General features: G+C 40.6%; 1 protein-coding gene across 1 annotated transcript in view; it reads right to left on the bottom strand.

Moving 5' to 3' along the window:
* Positions 1-22085, bottom strand: part of EPSTI1 (epithelial stromal interaction 1) — a 95067-nt gene that overhangs the window by 4988 nt on the left and 67994 nt on the right. Inside the window, exons 8-14 of the mRNA XM_056555441.1 lie at positions 21390-21470; positions 21248-21313; positions 15889-15969; positions 15747-15812; positions 14018-14074; positions 11264-11359; positions 4916-4977 (exon numbers count right to left, since the gene is read on the bottom strand). Of these exons, the coding sequence (XP_056411416.1) occupies positions 4916-4977; positions 11264-11359; positions 14018-14074; positions 15747-15812; positions 15889-15969; positions 21248-21313; positions 21390-21470 (509 nt within the window). The remainder of the gene's footprint in view (positions 1-4915; positions 4978-11263; positions 11360-14017; positions 14075-15746; positions 15813-15888; positions 15970-21247; positions 21314-21389; positions 21471-22085) is intronic.

Below are 22085 nucleotides of genomic sequence, written 5' to 3'. Positions count from 1 at the left end.
CACAGTAAATATATCTTCCATTGACTTAACTGAACAACAATTGCGTTTGTTATCTTGGGGCTTGAGTTTTTGTCCGTCCGGAGATATGGACTGGTTTCAACTTGAGTTGGATCTTGTTCAATTCTTTAGGTGACGGAATCTCAAGATATGATTCCATCAAAACCCTACTACAGAGAAACAGTTTACACCTCATGATCAAGAGAATATTGATGTTTTTTCGTTTATGGATTTTGAATTAAATATACCATGTAATTTTCAACCAGTGGCTAATTCATGTGCATTGGACACATACTGTGAGTTTGTGAGACAGAAAATTGAGATAATTCGTAACACTTATGATGTACATCAGTTACCGAATTTGAGTAAGACCGAGAGGTTGGCCCTGAATAATCTGATCCATGAACACAATTTGATGGTGAAGCCTGCAGACAAGGGTAGAGCCATTGTGGTCATGGATTGGATTAAATACATTCAGGAGGTCAACAGACAACTGGCGGATACTAACACTTACCAAGCCCTAAGTACGGACCCTACTAGTGAGGTTGGGACTAAGATTAAAAATGTCTTGGACCATGCTAGACAAGAGGGCACTATTGACAAAACACTGTATCATTTTTTATATGTAAAATTTTCTGTTACACTTTACCTGCTCCCAAAGATACACAAAGCGCTGGTGGACCCCCCCCCCCTCGCCAGCAGGCCCTTCGTGTCGGGGGAAGGGTCCATCACCAGTGCCTAGTCCATCTTTGTGGACCCCCTACTTCATCCTTTTGCAGTTAAGGCACATTCATATATCCGCAACACAGCTGATTTTTTTGCAAAAAATTGCCTCTATTGTTGTCCCTACGTATGTCCAAATGTGGCACCTACATGCTCGAGGAGGAATTCATCTATGTATCGCACCCCTGCAGCCATGTGCTGGGGTGGTGGAGATACATAGGTGACGTGTTTCTGGTCTGGTCTGGCTCTGCTGAAGAGCTAGGTCAGTTTTACACTTATCTCAATACAGTGAATGAATATATCTATTTCAAATTGACTGCATCATCTAACATTTTCCATTTTTTGGACACTGAGGTCCGTATTGAAGTAGGCAAACTAGTGACAGGTCTTTATGTTAAGCCAACAGATTGCAATTCTGTTTTGCACTATAACAGCTGCCATCCACATCCAATGGTGCGTTCTCTCCCTATGAGTAAAATGATGAGGGTGAGATGCATTATTGCCGTGGAATAGGAAGAAGGACCTGCTTTAAACAGAATGATAGAAAACTTCTCCAAGAGAGGCTATCCACGTAACCTCCTTGTGGAGAGTAAAAGCAAAGTCATGGCTATGGACTGCCAGAAACTCATACATGAATCAAGAAAGAGATCGACATCCTCAAGAGCCACTTTTGTTTCTACCTATAACAATTCCTCTGGACGTATTGCTTGGGTACTCAATAAACATAGGAGACTGTTGGGAACAAGTTTTCCACAGATTCCTGAGTTCAAACCCCCACCCCCTCCGTTACTATCGAATAGAAGACCTCCCAATCTAAATGTATCCTTAAAAAACAATCCACAAAAATACCTATCGGTCAAAAACAAGAGTATAGCTTTGAATTCGGGTAGAAAAACAGACATGGTGCACATCTACAATCTTGTATAATGATCTGATTGCTTCTCAGCATAATATCAAAAACTAACAGGTTGTTAGTATACATTTTTGATCAAAAAGTACAAGCCCACTCGCCACGTCAAGGCCACCTATTTAGAGTCCCTAACGTCCCTAGCATAAAATGGCGCAGCATTGGGCGGCGACCACCACCGCCGCGACACCAATGCCCACAGGGGGGAACGACCCACCGGCAGAGCGGCCCCAATGCCACACAAACCAGTCTACAGGCCGCAGCCCCCCGCAGACACGGCGCCACGGCAGCAACGGACACCGCACAGCACCACACCAGTGTGAACAAGGTGTAATGGCTCACTTATCATGCTCTCCCAGTCAGACTGGGAGGCTGCTAGGAAAGAAATGACCCATGTGTAGCTAACTACTACTTATATAGGGTTGGGCTGAGGGGGTGGGGAAGAGTGCAGCACATGTTAAAAAAAAAAAAAAAAGAGGGGATAGAAATCACAGTGTGAATTCGGGTAGAAAAACAGACATGGTGCACATCTACAATCTTGTATAATGATCTCATTGCTTCTCAGCATAATATCAAAAACTAACAGGTTGTTAGTATACATTTTTGATCATAAGATCAAGAGTATATAGAGATAAGAGTATAGCTTTGTCTGTAATTATTGCACGGATTCCTCAACATACGATAAATTCAAGTAACAATGGTTCACTTGGAAAGAATTGCCATCGTATGTTGAGGGATCACTGTACTATCGTTCTGTGTGGTGAGGGCAGTCCAGCTCCTAAAACATACACTAATTGCTGAGCTCCCATTAGTGATATGGTGAACAGAGCGGCCGACAGCACACTGCGCATGCACAGGCACTCCGGTGACGCACCGGGTCATGACCCTGATGTTCTTTGTTGGCACACCATATCGGCACATTATCTATCCTCCTTAGATGACATCATTAGACATGTGATGGAAGATAGTAACAGGAGAAATAATTCATGAACTATTTCTCCCGTTACTATCTTCCGTCACAAAATAACGTCCGTTATCAATAACGGACTATAACGGGTTCAAACGGCTATTAGAAAATCCCCTAGACTATAATGGGATTTTCTAACAGACGTATAGGATTTTGTTACCTGACGTTTTCAGCTGGTTTTCAGACGGAACTTCATACAGATGTTTAAAAACGGAGAATTGTGGAGTGTGAAAGAAGCCTTAGTGATTGATATTGCCACTAGCACTTTTTGCACAGACTACATGATTTGAATTTAAATTAATGGTACTAGCATCTTTGCACTGAGACTATTGTGATTCATTGTTTACTTTGCTGCTATGGGCTTGTGCAATTGATATATCATTATCTGTTTACATTGGGGTACAATGTTTTCAGAGAGTGTTTGTGTTGTATGCATTTGGGGATTACGGGTGTCCCTTGAGGGGACTCTTCAGTTTTCGGTGGCGGTGGGAGACCATGTTTTTAATGGCTCCCACATTTTTAATTGTTTTTACATCTTGAGACATACACTGTGTGTTTTTTTTCATGTGATCTAATAAAAGTATACATTATTTAACTATTGGAGTGCGCCTTTATGTGCTCTTGCTGGTTCTTGTTTTGTAATGTTACAGTACAGCCAACTCTTATGATACTTCTGACTGATTGGTAAGTGCAGCAGTTGCCCCCCCTGTTGCTGTTTACTGTTGTCATTATCTACACGTGCCCCTGATTGGGCATATTTTATAGTCTTTATGTACTGTATTATACCAATGCTGATACTGTAATAGGTGTATGATAGAACAGTATCCTTACATCTTGCACTTTGTATTATACTCTCTTCCTATATTACTTGTACTCAAGTAAAAAGGCTGCATGGGCAGCTGAAATGTTGCATTTTTGACACGTTTGGATTGGAATAAACCGTTACGAGTTTTTCACTACAAGTGTGCTGCAGCAACTTGTTTTTGTTGAATGGATCCAGAGGCCTTTTGTCCGGGGGCCAACGCCGCTTGCACCTGTTCACTTTACCTGTGAAGTGCTGCTCTACTCCTGCTTTCTATCTATCTATCTATGTTCAAGTATCCATGTTAGATACACCTTACTCTTTACAGCTTATACAATCTGCTACTGTCATTAGTCATTCAGGCATCTAACGGTAAACCCTATGACTAACAATTACTGCATTGTTAATGGCATATTTTGCACGAATAAAATTGTAAAGGATATCTGGCAAGGATTGTGCCTAATTTATTAAAAATTAAATGTCCTTTAATAAATCTTGTGCATAAGGAAGTATCTGCTTGTATTTCTTCTTATGCCTGCTTTGAGCAGCTATTCATTTGTACTACAAATTTTCATCCTTTTTTAAACAATTTCTTGTGATAAATATGTCTAAAAGTAAATTTATACACTATGCAATTAGTATGAATGTAAAAGACAGCTGTCAAATACTGCATTTCTGGACATATCTGTAGCATTTTTAGATATTGCTTTTAATCCCTGCAATTTTAAAATTAGGCAAATACTAAATAATGAACATGGGGCATTAATAACATGAATTAATCTAATGTCTGAAATGAAAGCCAATTGTAAAAGATTTTATATTGTTTCAAACAACGCATATTATCCTAGGTTATAGTGCAATTCAGAGAAGTAAAATTAGGCAATTTTTTTTGTGCAAGACATAGAATGTTGCACAAACTCCTAGTTTGAGCAAAAATGTTCCACAATAGCAAGAAATAAAAATTAGAGCAATCTTTTCATTATGTTAAAACAGGGAATTATATATTCTACCTATGTCAGTGAATTATGTAAGAGAGTTCATTACTGGCAATGCACGACTACCATGTTAGTATTGGATATTCTGTGTTATATGAAAAAATCAATTAATAACTTCCAGGACTTGCTGATTAAGCAACATTCTAATAAGTAGATCTAACTTGCACTATGTAATGTTACTATGTTATGTTAAAGGGGTTGTTCCCTGTTAGTTTTGCTCCCTTTCCTGCAGGGATGACTTACCCATATACACTGCAGCCAATCACTGGCTGTGGTTGGTATGAGAACACTCAGTCCAGACATGCAAGCAAAGCTGTCAAGGAGAACCAAAACAGCGGTACTCAACGAAGCATGGATAAAACAGGTAAGTATTGCGTATTCTTACATTTTTCCTCAATAACAGGCTGGAAATAATTTGGACAACCCCTTTAAGAATTCCTTTGTATGTGCACACACTGCTTACTACTACTGGATAACAACAGGTTTGAAAGTACTTATACGATTCCCAACAAAGAGCATCATACCTCCTACGTTGCTCTTCTTGAGACAGTGTTCGTTCCTCTTCGCACTTCTGTAGCACTTCAGCCTAGAATTACAAATGTTTTTTTTAATGCTTCCAAATTGTACAACCATCTTGCTCTCTGTCAATGATATTATTCAAACTTTGTCCACAATAAAATGTGGTAAAGCTAGTAGCAAATAGAAATAATGGCTGGATTAATGCATAGGCAAAATCAACAATTGAGCCTCCATGATCACCACTGCCTGAATAAAAAACCCTACCTTGAATGTTGCAGGTTTATCTATAGACTGCTTAGAGTATACACTCTTCAGGTGCACTAACCCAATTCACTTATGGACCCCTCTAATACAGTTATTGGCTCGGGCTCTTGACAAAGTTGGTTCACCAGCAAAATGCCGGGGAGCCTATAGTGTGTATGTTTTAAAAATCAATGAAATCAAGGGCTGGAAGCTCTTCAGATACGAACATGGACACGTTTATTACCCACAATGCAACGCGTTTCATGGAAAGACCACATATTGGCATAAGGTGGGGATAACACATGTATACTGAGTCATTAACCCTTACACAACCATAGAAAGACATAAAACTATAAAAACACACAGACAAGAAATACATTATGTTCTAATGAGCATTCTCAATTGTTTTGTTTAAACCATTCGGATAACAAAAAAAATTGAGAATACTCAGTAGAATATCATTTATTGCCAATATGCCTGATGAAGCGGTCATTCCGTGAAGCCAGTTGCATTGTGGGCAATAAACGTGTCAGTGTTTGTATATGATGAATTTCCAGTGCTTGATTTTATTCCACCTCCCCTTAGGAGGAAATCCTTGGATTGAGGTTGGGAAGGCCGCAGGGAACTCGTATTTCATTTGATTTGATGTCCAATGTTGTGCTTGACATGCACAACCACCTTTGGTGAGAGTAATATTCACATTCAGTGTTTGTTTGTGCAAGAAGGTATCACAGAATGGAGTGTTTTTTTCTTTGTTCAAACATCGATGCACTCTGCAGTATGTGAGCAAGAACTCTAGATATATATAGGAGCATATATCCCCCTAAAAGACATTTTCCATACATTTATACGCTATTGCAGTTGACCATGATGCCCTTAGGAGAACACTATTAATTTGTAGAACTGATTTTTCATTAGGTTTATTGCACTTAAAGATTCCTACAGTAACAGTGCATTGGGATTTGATTCCACCTAGTGTTTTCCCTTGCACTTTGAATATCATATGTAAATTTTTAAATTGGGAAATAAAGATAGTTGTTTTAAAGGGGATCCCTAAGTGAACAGTTCCAGTTGCATCAAAACCTGCTTTGGGCTCTCATTTAACATATGCCGTTTCTGGGTTGGTTGTCGGCGGTGCCCTACACCAAACAACCACATCCTGGCGTCATGAACACTAGGGGTTAACAACATCTTGCCCCAGGGGTTAATACCATCTGGCCCCACCACCTACACCACTACACCCCCTGGTCCCACCATACACTAGTGGTGCACCACAACACTTTAATAGAACAGCAGTTGTATAGTATAGTGCACCTCCTGCTCATAAAGAATATTGCAGTGCTTAAATATAGGCAACAACTCTTCATTTTTATGAACTTTCATAAAGTTAATGCCAGAAAACAGTTGTGGTATTAGAATAAAACTCTTAAAATTTCATATTAAGTGCTTAGAAGAATATCATTACAGTTTAAAAACAGAAGTTAAAAACCTTGTGTGGTTCTGGAAATAGCCCGGGGATTATCTGAAGTTGATGAAACACCAAGAAGAATAAAAGGTGATTTAACAAATGTGGAAGACAGTCATCGGGATGATTAGGGTAATGCAAAAAAGAAAAATGATTTGAAGGGAACATAAAAGATACATCACAGGAGTGGAAAATGATTGATGCAATGAGTTAAAAAACCTTGTGAGTGGAGCCCTAATGCAATATTAAGTAGAGAAAAAACGCTGTGTGTTTCTGGAACAAGGATGGTAAATGTGAGCAGCTGACAGAAGTTAATGCAATAACACCTAGGTGACAGATTTATAAATACTTAGGAAAATAAAGGTTAGCTAACAAAACTAATCAATTTTATGTGTCAGCTGCTGGGGAATTCATGTTAGAATTTCAATATACATGTCACATCGATTGTATACCAAAATCAAAAACACCCAACAGGGTCAGGTTACAACGCTGACTAATGGCTTGTGGAAAAACACAAGATGAGCCCACAATCTTTATTACTAGTCCTTTTTACTATATTAAATGGTGGTTGTGCATTATTTTATTGGAGTAAATTTCTTTCTCTAGTAAAAAAAAACAACTATAAAAAGAATATTCTACTGATTTATATGCCTCATGCATTTGTAATTAGAAACTTCTCATGTCTCCTAATGTCTCCATTATTAGTGTTAAACAACGTGGGTCTATAATGCCATTACTGATTATAGCGTTACTTCAGAATGGCCTTGCCATTTCCAGTTAAAGGATACAAGCAGTAGATAAAAAAAAAAAAAAAGAACGCCCTCCCAGGCACTCTATCTCAGTTATCTATGTAATGTTGCTTTCTTCTAGATTACGGAATCTGCCTCCCTATTTAAGGGCCTGGGAGATGGAGATCGGAAAAATGATTCTCAGATGCCCAATGGTTAGAGTATTTTTTTTATTTGATCCATAAGGACACAAATGCACAGGGAACCAGCTTTTAGATTTTGTCATGCTGTATTAGGGTACCTGCATCGCTTCACAGATTGCACTCTTAGGTTCCAAATACCTGTTGGCTATGCAGTAGTGCTGGATAGGGGATAAGATGTCTAAGCGCCGGAGTACCCCTTTAAAGTTCACTATGGACCAGTCCTATTAAAAAAAATCCTTGGTTAGATATCTTCTTCAGGTTGCACAAACGGTGATCCCCGGCATTGAAAATCTATGGATCCTCCATCCCTGGTTGAAAGGATTTTGGAGATGGCACACACTCAACCCATAAAAGAATTACTTGCTGTGACTCTCAGTGATTTGGATCATTCCACCTCTATGTGGCATCCTTGGTTAAATTGCTGTTCTTCTTGCAGATTTAGGACTTTAGCAAGAATCATTCATACTGGCTTATACTTCAGTTGGTTGGAGCCTCTTTGCTTCCTTTTGTCTGCATTAGTGTGCCCAAGCCTGCCCAGGATGTGATCCACAGTTTTAGCCCCAGTATCTCTCTTGTTTTAGTCTCCTCCATGGCTGCCCCCTTCATTTCTCCCCCTTTTTCTCTCTTGTTCTTATTTTCTCTCCTTTTACCCCTTGTAAAAATTCCAAAAATTGCTCTGCAAGAACATGCGAGTGTAAAAAAATGAAGATTTAGAATTTTCTCCTTCACTTTGCTGCTATTCCTGTGAAACATCTAAAGGGTTAACAAACTTTCTGAATGTCATTTTGAATACTTTGAGGGGTGCAGTTTTTATCATGGGGTAATTTGTGGGGTATTTCTAACATGAAAACCCCTCAAATCAAATTCAAAACTGAACTGGTCCCTGAAAAATTGCAATTTTGAAATTTTCGTGAAAAATTGGAAAATTGTTGCTGAATTTTGAAGCCCTCTGATGTCTTCCAAAAGTAAAAACATGTCAACTTTATGATGCCAACATAAAGTAGACATATTGTATTTGTGAATCAATATATAATTTATTTGAAATATCCATTTTCCTTAGAAGCAGAGAGTTTCAAAGTTAGAAAAATGCTAAATTTTAAAAATTTTCATGACATTTTGGGATTTTTCACCAAGAAAGGATGTAATGAAGAAAATGTAATGTAATGTAATGAAGAAAATTTACCACTATGTTAAAGTAGAATATGTCACGGAAAAACAATCTTGGATTCAGAGTAATCGGTAAAAGCATCCCAGAGTTATTAATGCATAAAGTGACAGTGGTCAGAATTGCAAAAAAGGGCTCAGTCCTTAAAGGAAAACTGTTAGCTTTGTCCCCCCGCACTAACCAACGATACTGTCTCGTAGTGCGGGGATACGCTGATCAGCTTGGTCCTTGCATTGCCCAAATCCGCCGCACCGTTTGGCTGTAATCTTCTTTTTTTGGAATATGCAAATTAGATTCTAACTGGCACAAACCGGGCTAACTGGCACTCTGACGTTAGTGCCGCTGGCCGCAGCGCTGCCCAGCTCATCAATATTCCTCGCCTCCCTCCGCCTCTCCCTCTTCTCCCCGCTCTGTAATGAGGAAAGAGGGGAGGAACATTGATGAGATGGGTAGCGCTGTGGCCAGCGGCACTGATGTCAGAGTGCCAGTTAGCCCAGCTAGTGCCAGTTAGCACCTCATTTGCATATTCCGAAAATAGATGATTACGGATCAGGGCACAGTAAGGACCAAACTGATCAGCGTCCCCCGCACTACCAGCTAATACTGCTGGTTAGTGCGGGGGGGGGGAGAAAGCTGATAGTTTTCTTTCCTTTAAGGGGTTAATTAATGAATTTCTCTTTTCAGGTGTTCAAAGTAGTTAACACATTTCAGAGATAGATTTAACCTTTTCACAGATACACATGCACCAATGACTGGTGTATGTGTATCTGATGAAGGGGTTAGTCTAACCCCAAAATGCATTATACTTCTTTGTACTTAGAAAATAAAGAAAACAGAAAAAAAGTGTACTCTTTATGAGTTTGTATTTCCTGTGGAACAAATCTTTATTCTTTTAGTATATGGTACCAACTATGAAAATGGACAATCAGGTGGTCTGGCAGAAGCATCTCTGCTGGCAATCATGAATGACCCTGTCTGAAAGAGTATGAATGTCTTGCCCTTGCACACTGTTTTCTCTTTTCTATCACTATACTTCCTGTAACATTAGTCCTTTACATGAAACTGAAAGTTTTGTTGTATTCATTTTGTTTATACTGTTATTCAAATAATAAGGGAGGGCATTCATTATTGTGATGATTACTGTTTTCTAAAACTTTGATTTATAATATGATTAAAGTGTCCTTGTTGTTTTGGAAAACTTTTGAACTGTCAGAAAAGTATGTCAAAAGTTTTGATCGCCTGTGGTCTGAGTGTTCAGACCCCCTAACAATCACTATAAATCATCAGGAGGAGAAGCGCACATAAACAAGCTTTACTCCCTGGCTGGCTGTGAACTCCCTCCAGCAGCACAAGACAGTCTCCATTATTAGTGTCCCTGGACAGAGATCGTGGCCTGCCGGGGATTAAACCGCACTGCAGTGTGCTTCTCCTGACAACATCTCCTGGCACTGCGCTATGCGTCTCCTGGCAATATCCCCTGGCACTGCAGTACACTTCTCCTGGCAATATCTCCTGGCACTGCGCTACGCGTCTCCTAGCAATATCTCCTGGCACTGCAGTGTGCTTCTCCTGGGAATATCTCCTGGTACTGCAGTGCGCTTCTCCTGGCAATGTCTCCTGGCACTGCGCTACGCTTCTCCTGGCAATATCTCCTGGCACTGCAGTGTGCTTCTCCTGGGAATATCTCCTGGTACTGCAGTGCGCTTCTCCTGGCAATATCTCCTGGCACTGCAGTGCGCTTCTCCTGGCAATATCTCCTGGCACTGCGCTACGCTTCTCCTAGCAATATCTCCTGGCACTGCAGTGCGCTTCTCCTGGGAATATCTCCTGGTACTGCAGTGCGCTTCTCCTGGCAATATCTCCTGGCACTGCGCTACGCTTCTCCTGGCAATATCTCCTGGCACTGCAGTGTGCTTCTCCTGGCAATATCTCCTGGCACTGCAGTGTGCTTCTCCTGGGAATATCTCCTGGCACTGCGCTACGCTTCTCCTGGTAATATCTCCTGGCACTGCGCTACACTTCTCCTGGCAATATCTCCTGGCACTGCAGTGTGCTTCTCCTGGCAATATCTCCTGGCACTGCAGTGCGCTTCTCCTGGCAATATCTCCTGGCACTGCAGTGCGCTTCTCCTGGGAATATCTCCTGGCACTGCAGTGCGCTTCTCCTGGCAATATCTCCTGGCACTGCAGTGCGCTTCTCCTGGCAATATCTCCTAGCACTGCGCTACACTTCTCCTGGCAATATCTCCTGGCACTGCAGTGTGCTTCTCCTGGCAATATCTCCTGGCACTGCAGTGCGCTTCTCCTGGCAATATCTCCTGGCACTGCAGTGCGCTTCTCCTGGCAATATCTCCTGGCACTGCAGTGCGCTTCTCCTGGGAATATCTCCTGGCACTGCAGTGCGCTTCTCCTGGCAATATCTCCTGGCACTGCAGTGCGCTTCTACTGGGAATATCTCCTGGTACTGCAGTAAGCTTCTCCTGGCAATATCTAGAGATTGATCGTGGTCTAAACAACCCCCTTTCAGGGTATGCATATGTTTAAACATACCTTTCTGCGTTGCTCTTCTTTCATTTCTTTCAGTCTTTTTTCCTCTTCTTCCTTTTGCTGTTGTTTATAAGTCTGCTGTATTGGCTGTAACATACGCTGCTCAAAAAAATAAAGGGAACACTTAAACAACATAATGAAACTCCAAGTCAGTCACACTTCTGTGAAATCACACTGTCCACTCAGGAAGCAACACTGATTGACAATCAATTTCACATGCTGTTGTGCAAATGGAACAGACAACAGGTGGAAATTATAGGTAATTAGCAAGACACCCCAATAAAGGAGTGGTTCTGCAGTTGATGACCACAGACCACTTCTCAGTTCCTATGCTTCCCGGCTGATGTTTTGGTCACTTTTGAATGCTTTCACTCTAGTGGTAGCATGAGATGGAGTCTACAACCCACACAAGTAGCTCAGGTAGTGCAGCTCATCCAGGATGGCACATCAATGCGAGCTGTGGCAAGAAGGTTTGCTGTGTCTGTCAGCGTACTGTCCAGAGCATGGAGGCGCTACCAGGAAACAGGCCAGTATATCAGGAGATGTGGAGGAGGCCGTAGGAGGGTAACAACCCAGCAGCAGGACCGCTACCTCCGCCTTTGAGCAAGGAGAAGCAGGAGAAGCACTGCCAGAGCCATGCAAAATGACCTCCAGCAGGCCACAAATTTGCATGTGTCCACTCAAACAGTCTGAAACAGACTCCATGAGGGTGGTATGAGGGCCCGACGTCCGCGGGTGGGGTTGAGCTTACAGCCCAACACCGTGCAGGATGTTTGGCATTTGCCAGAGAACACAAAGATTGGCAAATTCGCCACTGGCGCCCTGTCTTCTTCACAGATGAAAGCAGGTTCACACTGAGCACGTGTGAAAGACATGACAGAGTCTGGAAATGCCATGGAGAACCTTCTGCTGGCTGCAACATCGTCCAGCATGACCGGTTTGGCGGTGATTCAGTAATGGTGTGGGGTGGCATTTCTTTGGGGGCCGCACAGCCCTCCATGTGCTTTCCAGAGGTAGCCTGACTGCCATTTGATACCAAGATGAGATCCTCAGACCCCTTGTGAGACCATATGCTGGTGCGGTTGGCCCTGGGTTCCTCCTAATGCAAGACAATGTTAGACCTCATGTGGCTGGAGTGTGTCAGCAGTTCCTGCAAGAGGAAGACATTGATGCTATGGACTGGCCCGCCAGTCCCACAGACCTGAATCCGATTGAGCACATCTGGGACATCATGTCTCACTCCATCCATCAACGCCACGTTGCACCACAGACCGCCACCTCATCAGGAGCATGCCCAGGTGTTGTAGGGAGGTCATACGGGCACGTGGAGGCCACACACACTACTGAGCCTTATTTTGACTTGTTTGAAGGACAATATGAGTTGTATCTCATATTTCCTGCAGTTTACATAAATCTGCTTGTAAAAAAAAACTGTGCACAGGAGACATAAGTAAGGAAAGCTACTATGGGACCTATAACTATGAAGGACTAACATTTTAGTGTAATTTATAGTGGTGCCAGTATTATGGTGTGCAGATGTGTCCTGGTGGCAGACACTCTTTGGCTCGTGAAGGCAGAAAATTAAATAAATACAGAAAAAAATGCATAAAGATTGAAAAACAAATTTAGAAGATTAGAACTTGAAAATACTGTCCCTTGTGTTATATCTTGTTCCTGGTGCAACTGCACACAGCATAGCAGTTTGCACAAAAAGACATTGCAGTTTTTTAAAGTAACAGAGACCCATCCACACATATACAAAACTGTAGTTTCTAATAATTAAATAAAATTAATAATGATATATATTTTTGTATTGTATTTACAAGGAATAAACAAGGAATAAAGCAATTTACAAGGAATAAAGCAAGACAATTTTCCTTTAAGCTTAATCATATGAGTACTTTTAAAAGCATGAAGAAATGCACTAAAGCATAGATCAAACGATATGTAAGATTGCAAACAAATAAATCCAGAAAAGGATAAGACACATTCAGTGATTAATGAATGTGTGAATATATAAACGGTCAAGAATTCTCATCCCTCAGAACTTCAATAACCCATCAATATGCTTTAGAATATGGAAAGCCTTTCAACATTTAAATGTTCTTAATGGAGATAAGCAGAGGACATTAATTTAAGTTTAATACATATTTTCTCATATCAGCACTATATATTTGTTAGAAGGGATATCATAGCTTATTGTAATATCAAATAGTTGTAATTTAGTTTTATGTGTATGTTTATAGCTTATGTGTTGTGGTCTTCGTGAAAAAGCTAAGTGATTTGTACACTATGGAAGATGAGCATGGAACTTGAATAAATAATGGACAGTGTATTTCTCTGACTCATAATTTCAGAAAGAGTTGCAGCACATAAACATATGTTTATATTTTTGTTAAATAGGAAACGTTAATGCAAGCCATAATAATTTTCCCCAATATGTTTGCAAAAAAACATAACATAAGTAATTTCTGATTATATATTCCTTTAAATAATTGTAAGCTATGATGAGACAAAACCAAGAGTCAGCTGAAAATTCCCGAATTTGTTATCTGGGTGGTTGTGGTGGGAGAACGAAAAATATGTCATTAAAAGTACCATCTGTCTTATTAGTACACAGGGCAGAGATGTCCCCTCTATTTGTGCTGCTAATAGGACGTAAGGGTAATAAGGCTTTTCTTATTTATTGATCTTTAATATGAAATATATATTATAAGCCACAAATATAACTGGAATATACATCGATTCTAGTCTTACCTGCTTGTGCTGAGACTTTTTCATTTCCTGAACTCTAGTTTCCTCTTCAGTTTTGTGCTGTAGCAGGTTTGTATAGAAATAAAAAATTACTTAGTATCAGAAATCATGAGCTGAAAGTATGAATGCAAATGGGGCTTTATTAAAGAAAACATTTAAGTATGGTTTGATTGTAAAAGAGGTTGTCCAGTCACATGTAAATAAAACTTAAAGGGAATATATCACATATATTCTTTTTTTAAACTAGATACTGAAACATGTTCTTTTTTTTCTAATATGTTTCTGATGTTTATTCGGAATTTCCATTTTAGTACATTATTATGGGGGCAGCCATTTTGCCTGAGCTGCTTTTAACAGTATGTAGAGATATGCTTTACACCCAGCCCCATGAACCCTATTCATTTTCATATGAAGATTTTCCTAAGCATGCTCTGTGACCTATGCAGAGTTATTTGTGTAGTGAGGGATGGGGGGGGGGGGGGGGGGGGGGGAGGGTGTTGGTGGGGATGGGGGGGGTGGTGTCTGGGCAGGGCTATGTTGTCAATGGCCTGATCCAATTCCACCTTTCATTGTAATCCTGTCTGTGATGATAAGTAGAACACTGCTAGAGAGTAAGGGGAAACAGATTTACATTCTAAATCTTAAACTTCCCTTATATCCTATCAGCAGCAAACAAGAATCCTCGAGGAAGGCCTGCACAGATGTTACAGTAGACCTTTGAAAGGAAGTTTCCTCCAAAATATTTCACAAAGACTATTAGATATTTGGAGTTTACCATCTGTTCTATCAAAACTAAAGAGTTCAGCTAAAGAAGTAGAAAGAGCCCTGGTAGAATGGCATAGAATACATCAACATTTCAGGCCTTCTGATGAGTAGAAGAAGGCTACAGTCTCTTCTATGGCACAGGATAATATTTTCCTGGAAATTAATCTGTGCAATTGAAATATCAGCTTATTATTACGTTTTCCAGGTTGCATGGCCCAAGACAGCGGCGTAGCGATAGAGGTAGCAGAGGTAGCAGTCGCACGGGGGCCCCGGTGCCTAAGGGGGCCCCAAAGCACATCTGCCCTATAAGAGACCAGTATTATTACTGGCATTTAGGGCCCTGTTGCTACGCCTTTGGACCAAAATATTACAGACCTAGTCAGGTGTTCAAAGAAAGTCTGTCTGCTTCAATGGGTGGAGTGATGGCTAGGTGTGTGTGTGTGTGGGGGGGGGGGATCATTATGCAGGGAATTGTAGTTTTGCAACAGCTGGAGGCACCCTGGTTAGAAAACACTGGTCTATTGTTTACAGCACGGAAAGCAGCTCAGGTGTGATTCAATGGGTGGGATGGTTGATGTGTGGGAGGGTGAAAAGTTACCTCACACTTACAAACAAGGGATCCTGGGACTTGTAGTTGGCAGAAGGGAACTCCAACAGGAAATAGCCATTTCACAAAAGGAAAGCCACAGCTTTATGGTAGACTCACAACACAGTGATTTAGCTCCAAGACAAGCACGGATCCCTCCTGAGCATGTTCATTACTGTCTGGCAGGTAAATACTAAAATCACCTTATGGTGGATAACCCCTTTAACATATTCTCAACAATTACCAAATCTAATGGCGTTGGAAAACTGAATCATTGTTTAATATTGCTATTGTTTCCAAAGTCCATGATTCCATTCAACTGTAATGTATCTATGTGTATTCCCTAAATATGAAGGCATGCAAAACATAAAAGAATCATACCGTTAAAAGTGAATCTTTAAGTGCTTGCTGAAGCATCCAGTCCTCGTCCTCGTCCTGATTAACAGCCTGTAAAATAAATACTTTATAGTTAATCATTTGGGTGACATAATGGATCATCTAGAAGAGACGGTAAGAAAATTACTCTGTATGGCCATTCATCTTCACTATCCATTTCTCTCATCTTCTGCATTGTCTGCTCTTGTTTAACAGCCTGGTCCTTTCCCTGGAGAGAGAAGAACACTTCATAATGGTTGACGTTATTATGCAGCATCACTGACTGCTCATTATAGGAGTCTGAGTCACTATTTTTGCACAGAAAGATTAGGCACCTGTTTTTGGCAAAATGTATATTTAGTGTAAGACTTTTTATGTAAATCTGTTACTTAAAGGAGTACTGCAGCCCAGCATAACTTACCCCCTATCCAAAGCATAGGGGATAAGTTATATATCGTGGGGGGGGGGGGGGGGTTAGAGCGCTGAGGCCCCCCGGGATCTTCTGGACGGGGCCGCTGCAGTCTGCAGGAAGTGCAGTTTCGTCCCCAGCAGAAAGCCACGGCAGACACGCCCCTTCCATGTATCTCTATGTGGTACATGGAGGGGACGGAACGCCCACTTTCCAGCATACTGCCGCGGCCCCATCCAGGAGATCCTGGGGGGCCCCAGCGCTTGGACCCCCCCGCGATCTATAACTTATCCAGTTATATTGCACTACAGATGTCCTTTAAAGGCTATGGACTGGCAACTGACATACAAATAAAAAAAAATTTCTGTAGATTTTTTCCACCATTAATGATTAGTGATGAGCGGCATTGCCCATATTTGAATTGGCAATATTTCACAAATATATAGACGAATATTCATCCTATAGTCGCGAATTTCGTGCATTCGTTATATTCGCATATTTGCATATGCAAATATTCGCATATTCGCATATTTGAACCTCTGACGAGTGTATTTGCATTATTCTAATTGGCCCACAAGTGAAAAGAAGGAATATGCGAATATTCACATATGCGAATATGCACATATGGAATATTCAGATATGCGAATATGCGGAAAAAAGTGAATATTCGTAATTTCGAATATATAGCGATAATATTTGCAATATTCGTGAATTTGTGAATTTGCAATATTCGCGATTAAAATTCGAAATGTGAATATTTGCACCCAATACTATTAATGATACATATAATCAATGCAATGTCATATATAATATATATATATATATATATATATAAACAACAAAAACGTGGTTTCAAATGGCTGGAAGTGCTCAACCCCAAATGCGGTTGTGCATTTATACTGGGGGAGCAGATCCTGCCCTTGTAGTCCGTTGCTAGGGGCGATCCCCAGCATAAAAATGCATACAATGGAGGATGCCTGCAGCGGACTACAAGTGCCACAATAGAATCCTACACCAGATAAACGGTGTGGATATGTAACAATTAGAATACAATACAAGAATATGGATGCACTACTGTGGTAGATGTAAACAATACATTGGCTATCCCTCAACACTGATGTTAAAATTGAGACATTCGCCAGTGTATCCTTATATGAAGGACACACCAGAGCCCGCACACCAACGCCAAGGTTTCTCATTTTGGTGCGAGACCTAACGCTAGTCCTACCTGTGCTTGATAAACAGAACAGGGGCCAGTGGGCAATTACGGCAGCATTCGGCTGGCTCACAACTTCCTTCCAGATACCCTCCAGTGTTACTACGCACACATGCAATGGGAGGAGGGAGGCAAGCTGCAAGCCCCACCTGAGTTGGCTATTATGGGTGCCTGGCCTCACAGGTGCTTCCTTAATGCTGCCTGGTAGATATTCAAGGCGCATTAATGTTGGAGTTTACACACCTCCAAATTTAAAATTTAAACAAACAACAAAAACGTGGTTTCAAATGGCTGGAAGTGCTCAACCCCAAATGCGGTTGTGCATTTATACTGGGGGAGCAGATCCTGCCCTTGTAGTCCGTTGCTAGGGGCGATCGCTGGGATCGCCCCTAGCAATGGACTACAAGGGCAGGATCTGCTCCCCCAGTATAAATGCACAACCGCATTTGGGGTTGAGCACTTCCAGCCATTTGAAACCACGTTTTTGTTGTTTGTTTAAATTTTAAATTTGGAGGTGTGTAAACTCCAACATTAATGCGCCTTGAATATCTACCAGGCAGCATTAAGGAAGCACCTGTGAGGCCAGGCACCCATAATAGCCAACTCAGGTGGGGCTTGCAGCTTGCCTCCCTCCTCCCATTGCATGTGTGCGTAGTAACACTGGAGGGTATCTGGAAGGAAGTTGTGAGCCAGCCGAATGCTGCCGTAATTGCCCACTGGCCCCTGTTCTGTTTATCAAGCACAGGTAGGACTAGCGTTAGGTCTCGCACCAAAATGAGAAACCTTGGCGTTGGTGTGCGGGCTCTGGTGTGTCCTTCATATAAGGATACACTGGCGAATGTCTCAATTTTAACATCAGTGTTGAGGGATAGCCAATGTATTGTTTACATCTACCACAGTAGTGCATCCATATTCTTGTATTGTATATATATATATATATATATATATATATATATATATATATATATATTTTATTATTATTTTTTTTTTAAAGGTTACCCTCCAACCTTCCTAACACAGTCAGGGCTGAGAAAAAAAAAATAAAAAATACACAAAACAATATCTAACACCTAAACATTTCTTCTATTATACAAAATATTTTCAATGTCTGAGAGTGCCTCCAAACAGGTTTTCAAAAAAAATATAAAGGTTTCCAGGTTTCTTCTCCATATCTTCATAGCTGCCATATCCCTCATCCCTAATGTATAGGAACAAACTGCCCCTCTTGTGATTGGAACTGTACACTAGACTTAAGGAAGTACGATCCTCAGAATTTCTCGGTGCTGTTTTCCCCACTGTCTCTGCACTGCAAGTTCATGGGTTCAACTTTAGTGAGCACCCAGACAACAGAATCATTCACAGCTCCTATACAGACCCATGCATCTCTATGGCGCCAGACAAAAAAACGAAACTAGTCTGCATACTTTCTTTAATCTATACCCCACTTCTGCCAATTCACAGAATGTAGCAAGATGTTGGGGCAAATGAAAAAGAGTACAACTGTTGGAATAGACTACACAGAATCTTCCTCTAGTCTATCAACATCTAAATGAATCCTTATCAGAACTCCCTGCAAAGTTGCCTCACCCTTCATCCTACACTAGAAGTAAAAAATGGTGCATATAGCCTTTAACATTTACTGTCCTATGACACAGAACTATGTGCTTATACAAAGCCCCAAATCCCCTTCTTTTGTGCCCACCACTAGTGGTTGCCTACCGAATCCAGATTCATACGCAATCTGAATTCTATAAATCTGTTATATGTTTGTCACTTGTAGCAGCAGCCATGGATTTATTCTCAATTATATGAACTGAGAGCTTTAGGTATGTAACTAAAAAATTTTTTTTTATTCCTATAGAACAGTAAAATTCACCCTGGATTCCTCTAAAAACTTAGAATGTACAGTATACCTAACTATATGAAATAATAGCTTTAAGTGCCTGTGTACCTACACGTCCAGTATTTCACTATTTTGTAGCACATAATTTATCAGCATATAACAAACACTGGTGTATACCACGCACCTTCATTTAAAAAGGGAAATTTAAGTAAAAAAAAAAAAAAGTGAAATAAATGACATGGAAACTCTGAACTAAATGCCACATCATCCCCACAACTTTGATTCCCCCTATTCGCCACATGATTCCCCCTGCTCCTCAGTTTGGTACTCCCCCCCCAATTCTATATCATTCCTCCTGCTTTATCAGCCACTGTGTCACATTTACCCGCCTCATTTCCCCTCTCATTCCCCCTTCTCACCTGCTTTTTATTTTTTCTCCCTTACCTGGCCATGCTCTGGCAGGCTCAGGTCAGGCGGCGGGTCTTGCGGGCTGTGCGGCAAGTAAAGCATGACGAGTGATGTACCCTTCCACCTCCTCTGTATGGCATCAGGGACGTCACTCGTCATTCCTTGCAGCCGCCGTTGGTCACTTTTCTAAAGTGGCTGCGGCCAGGCTGCTGAACTGTAACCGACGCTGTGGCCACTCTGATGAATGGTGGCTGCAGGGAAAGACAAATGACATCCCTTATGCTTTACTAGCCGGACAGCCCGCAAGACATGCCGCCTGACCTGAACCTGAGCGTGGCTGGGTAAGGGAACATAAAAAAAATGTAAAACAGGGGAGAAGTGTTGCATCTGGATCGGCAGCTGCCGTTGGTCACTGTTTAAAGTGGCCGTGGCCGGGCTGCAGATCTTTGACCAGCAGCCAGTGCTTCGGCCCCTTTAAATCAGTGGCCAACAAATTTATCAGTGTATAACACGCAGGTAGGGATTTTGCCTTGAATTTAAGTTTTAAAAGTGCCTGTTATATACCGATAAATACGGTATTTTCCTTGTCTGTCTTGTAGATATGTACAATATATGGTACTAAAGGATCATCTGGTTTGGATTACAAAGTAAAGAGCATTTAGACAACAAAACTTTTTAAATAGTCAGTGCTGGAGACCACTGGGACTTTAAGATATTAAGACATATACTTCCATTGCTATTTATATTTGGATAATTTTTATGAATATGATCATTTGTGGCTTGAATAGATAATCTTGGAAAACAGAAATGTAAGATAGATGACACCATCTTGATAGGTACACTTAGACAGACCCATAATTTTAACTTGTCAGTAAAACAAATAACCTCTGACTGGTCTTGATGTGCACTGTGAAGGTGGGTCATGTTGCAAGTCAGTAACTCTTTTTGTATTATCTTTAGTGCCATGGAGCAGCTCCAAAGGAGAATTAAAAATAAGACAGTAAGACCTGGCTTATACAAGATTTTTATGTAGCTGAAAAGTAGAGATAAAACAAATGATACCTGTCTCTTAGCTGATGGCTGTTTACAAAATTATAAAATTATGTTTTTCATATAAGCCCAAGAGTCATAGAGGCCATGCTGAGCTGCATCATGCACATCTTCTCTCTCCCCCCTCCCTGCACCAATGGGTGGGGTAAGAAAGGTTGCAGCTTTGCCTGACCTCTATAACTCTTGAACTTGAAATGAAAACATTTACAAACAGCCATCCGCAATGTAACAGGTATACTTTGCTTTAACTCCCTATCAGCTATCTTGCAAGGTCTGCAGCTCTAAGCATGATATAGAGTTGACAGATTCCCTTCTATGTCAGCCGAATCACCAGCAACACAGATCAGCTATCTATTACATACCAGGTATATTGTATTATTTTTCATTCTACTTCTGAGCTGCTTCATGGCACTGAAGATAATACAGAAAGAGTTAACAAGAGTTGGTGTATTCTCTGTACCATAAATACCAAATTTATTATTGATATTGTGCCTGCCAAATGTCTGTGGTTACCCTCTACTGTAATGTATCTATGTGTATTCTCTAAATATAAAGACATGTAAAATATGAAAGAATCATACTGTTAAAAGTGAATCTTTAAGTGCTTGCTGAAGCATCCAGTCCTCGTCCTGGTCCTGATTAACAGCCTGTAAAATAAATACCTTATAGTTAATCATTTGGGTGACATAATGGATCATCTAGAAGAGACAGTAAGAAAATTACTCTGTATGGCCATTCATCTTCACTATCCATTTCTCTCATCTTCTGCATTGTCTGCTCTTGTTTAACAGCCTGGTCCTTTCCCTGGAGAGAGAAGAACACTTCATAATAGTTGACGTTATTATGCAGCATCACTAGTGAAGGTAAAGTTATTTGTCAGTGTTGTACATGCGGAACCTACTAATTTTTACTGACTTCTCATTATAGGAGTCTGAGTCACCATTTTTGCACAGAAAGATTAGGCACCTGTTTTATCAATAATATACAGTAATATACTGTATTTCATATACATTTATTACTTAAAGGTTATGGATCTGACATGGATTTAATTGCTGCTATTTATTTCCAGTTGCTATATTCCATTGTTAGTTAGATGGCTCAATTGATCCAATCTATGCTTTCACTATGGGTGAATCAACATACAAAGTCAGAGATAGGCCCTATATAAATAGGAATATTCAGAAATTGTTTTTCTTATTGCCTACTCCTTATTTCTAGAGGGTGGTTATATTAAAAATATGAAATCAGACTAACTCAATAAATGTAATTTATTTAAAAGAAATACAGATGACATAGGCTTAACTTAGAATTGTAGTATAGAACAGAGGACCTATGGTTAAGGAAAGATCAGAGCGTAAGATAATTTACATCCTAGAGAGATGATGCTACCAAGTATATGACATATAGCATGTTTCATAA

Source organism: Hyla sarda, chromosome 2 (assembly GCF_029499605.1).
Source record: "Hyla sarda isolate aHylSar1 chromosome 2, aHylSar1.hap1, whole genome shotgun sequence".
Taxonomy (NCBI): Eukaryota; Metazoa; Chordata; class Amphibia; order Anura; family Hylidae; genus Hyla; species Hyla sarda.
This window is presented reverse-complemented; position numbering and strand designations above follow the sequence as displayed.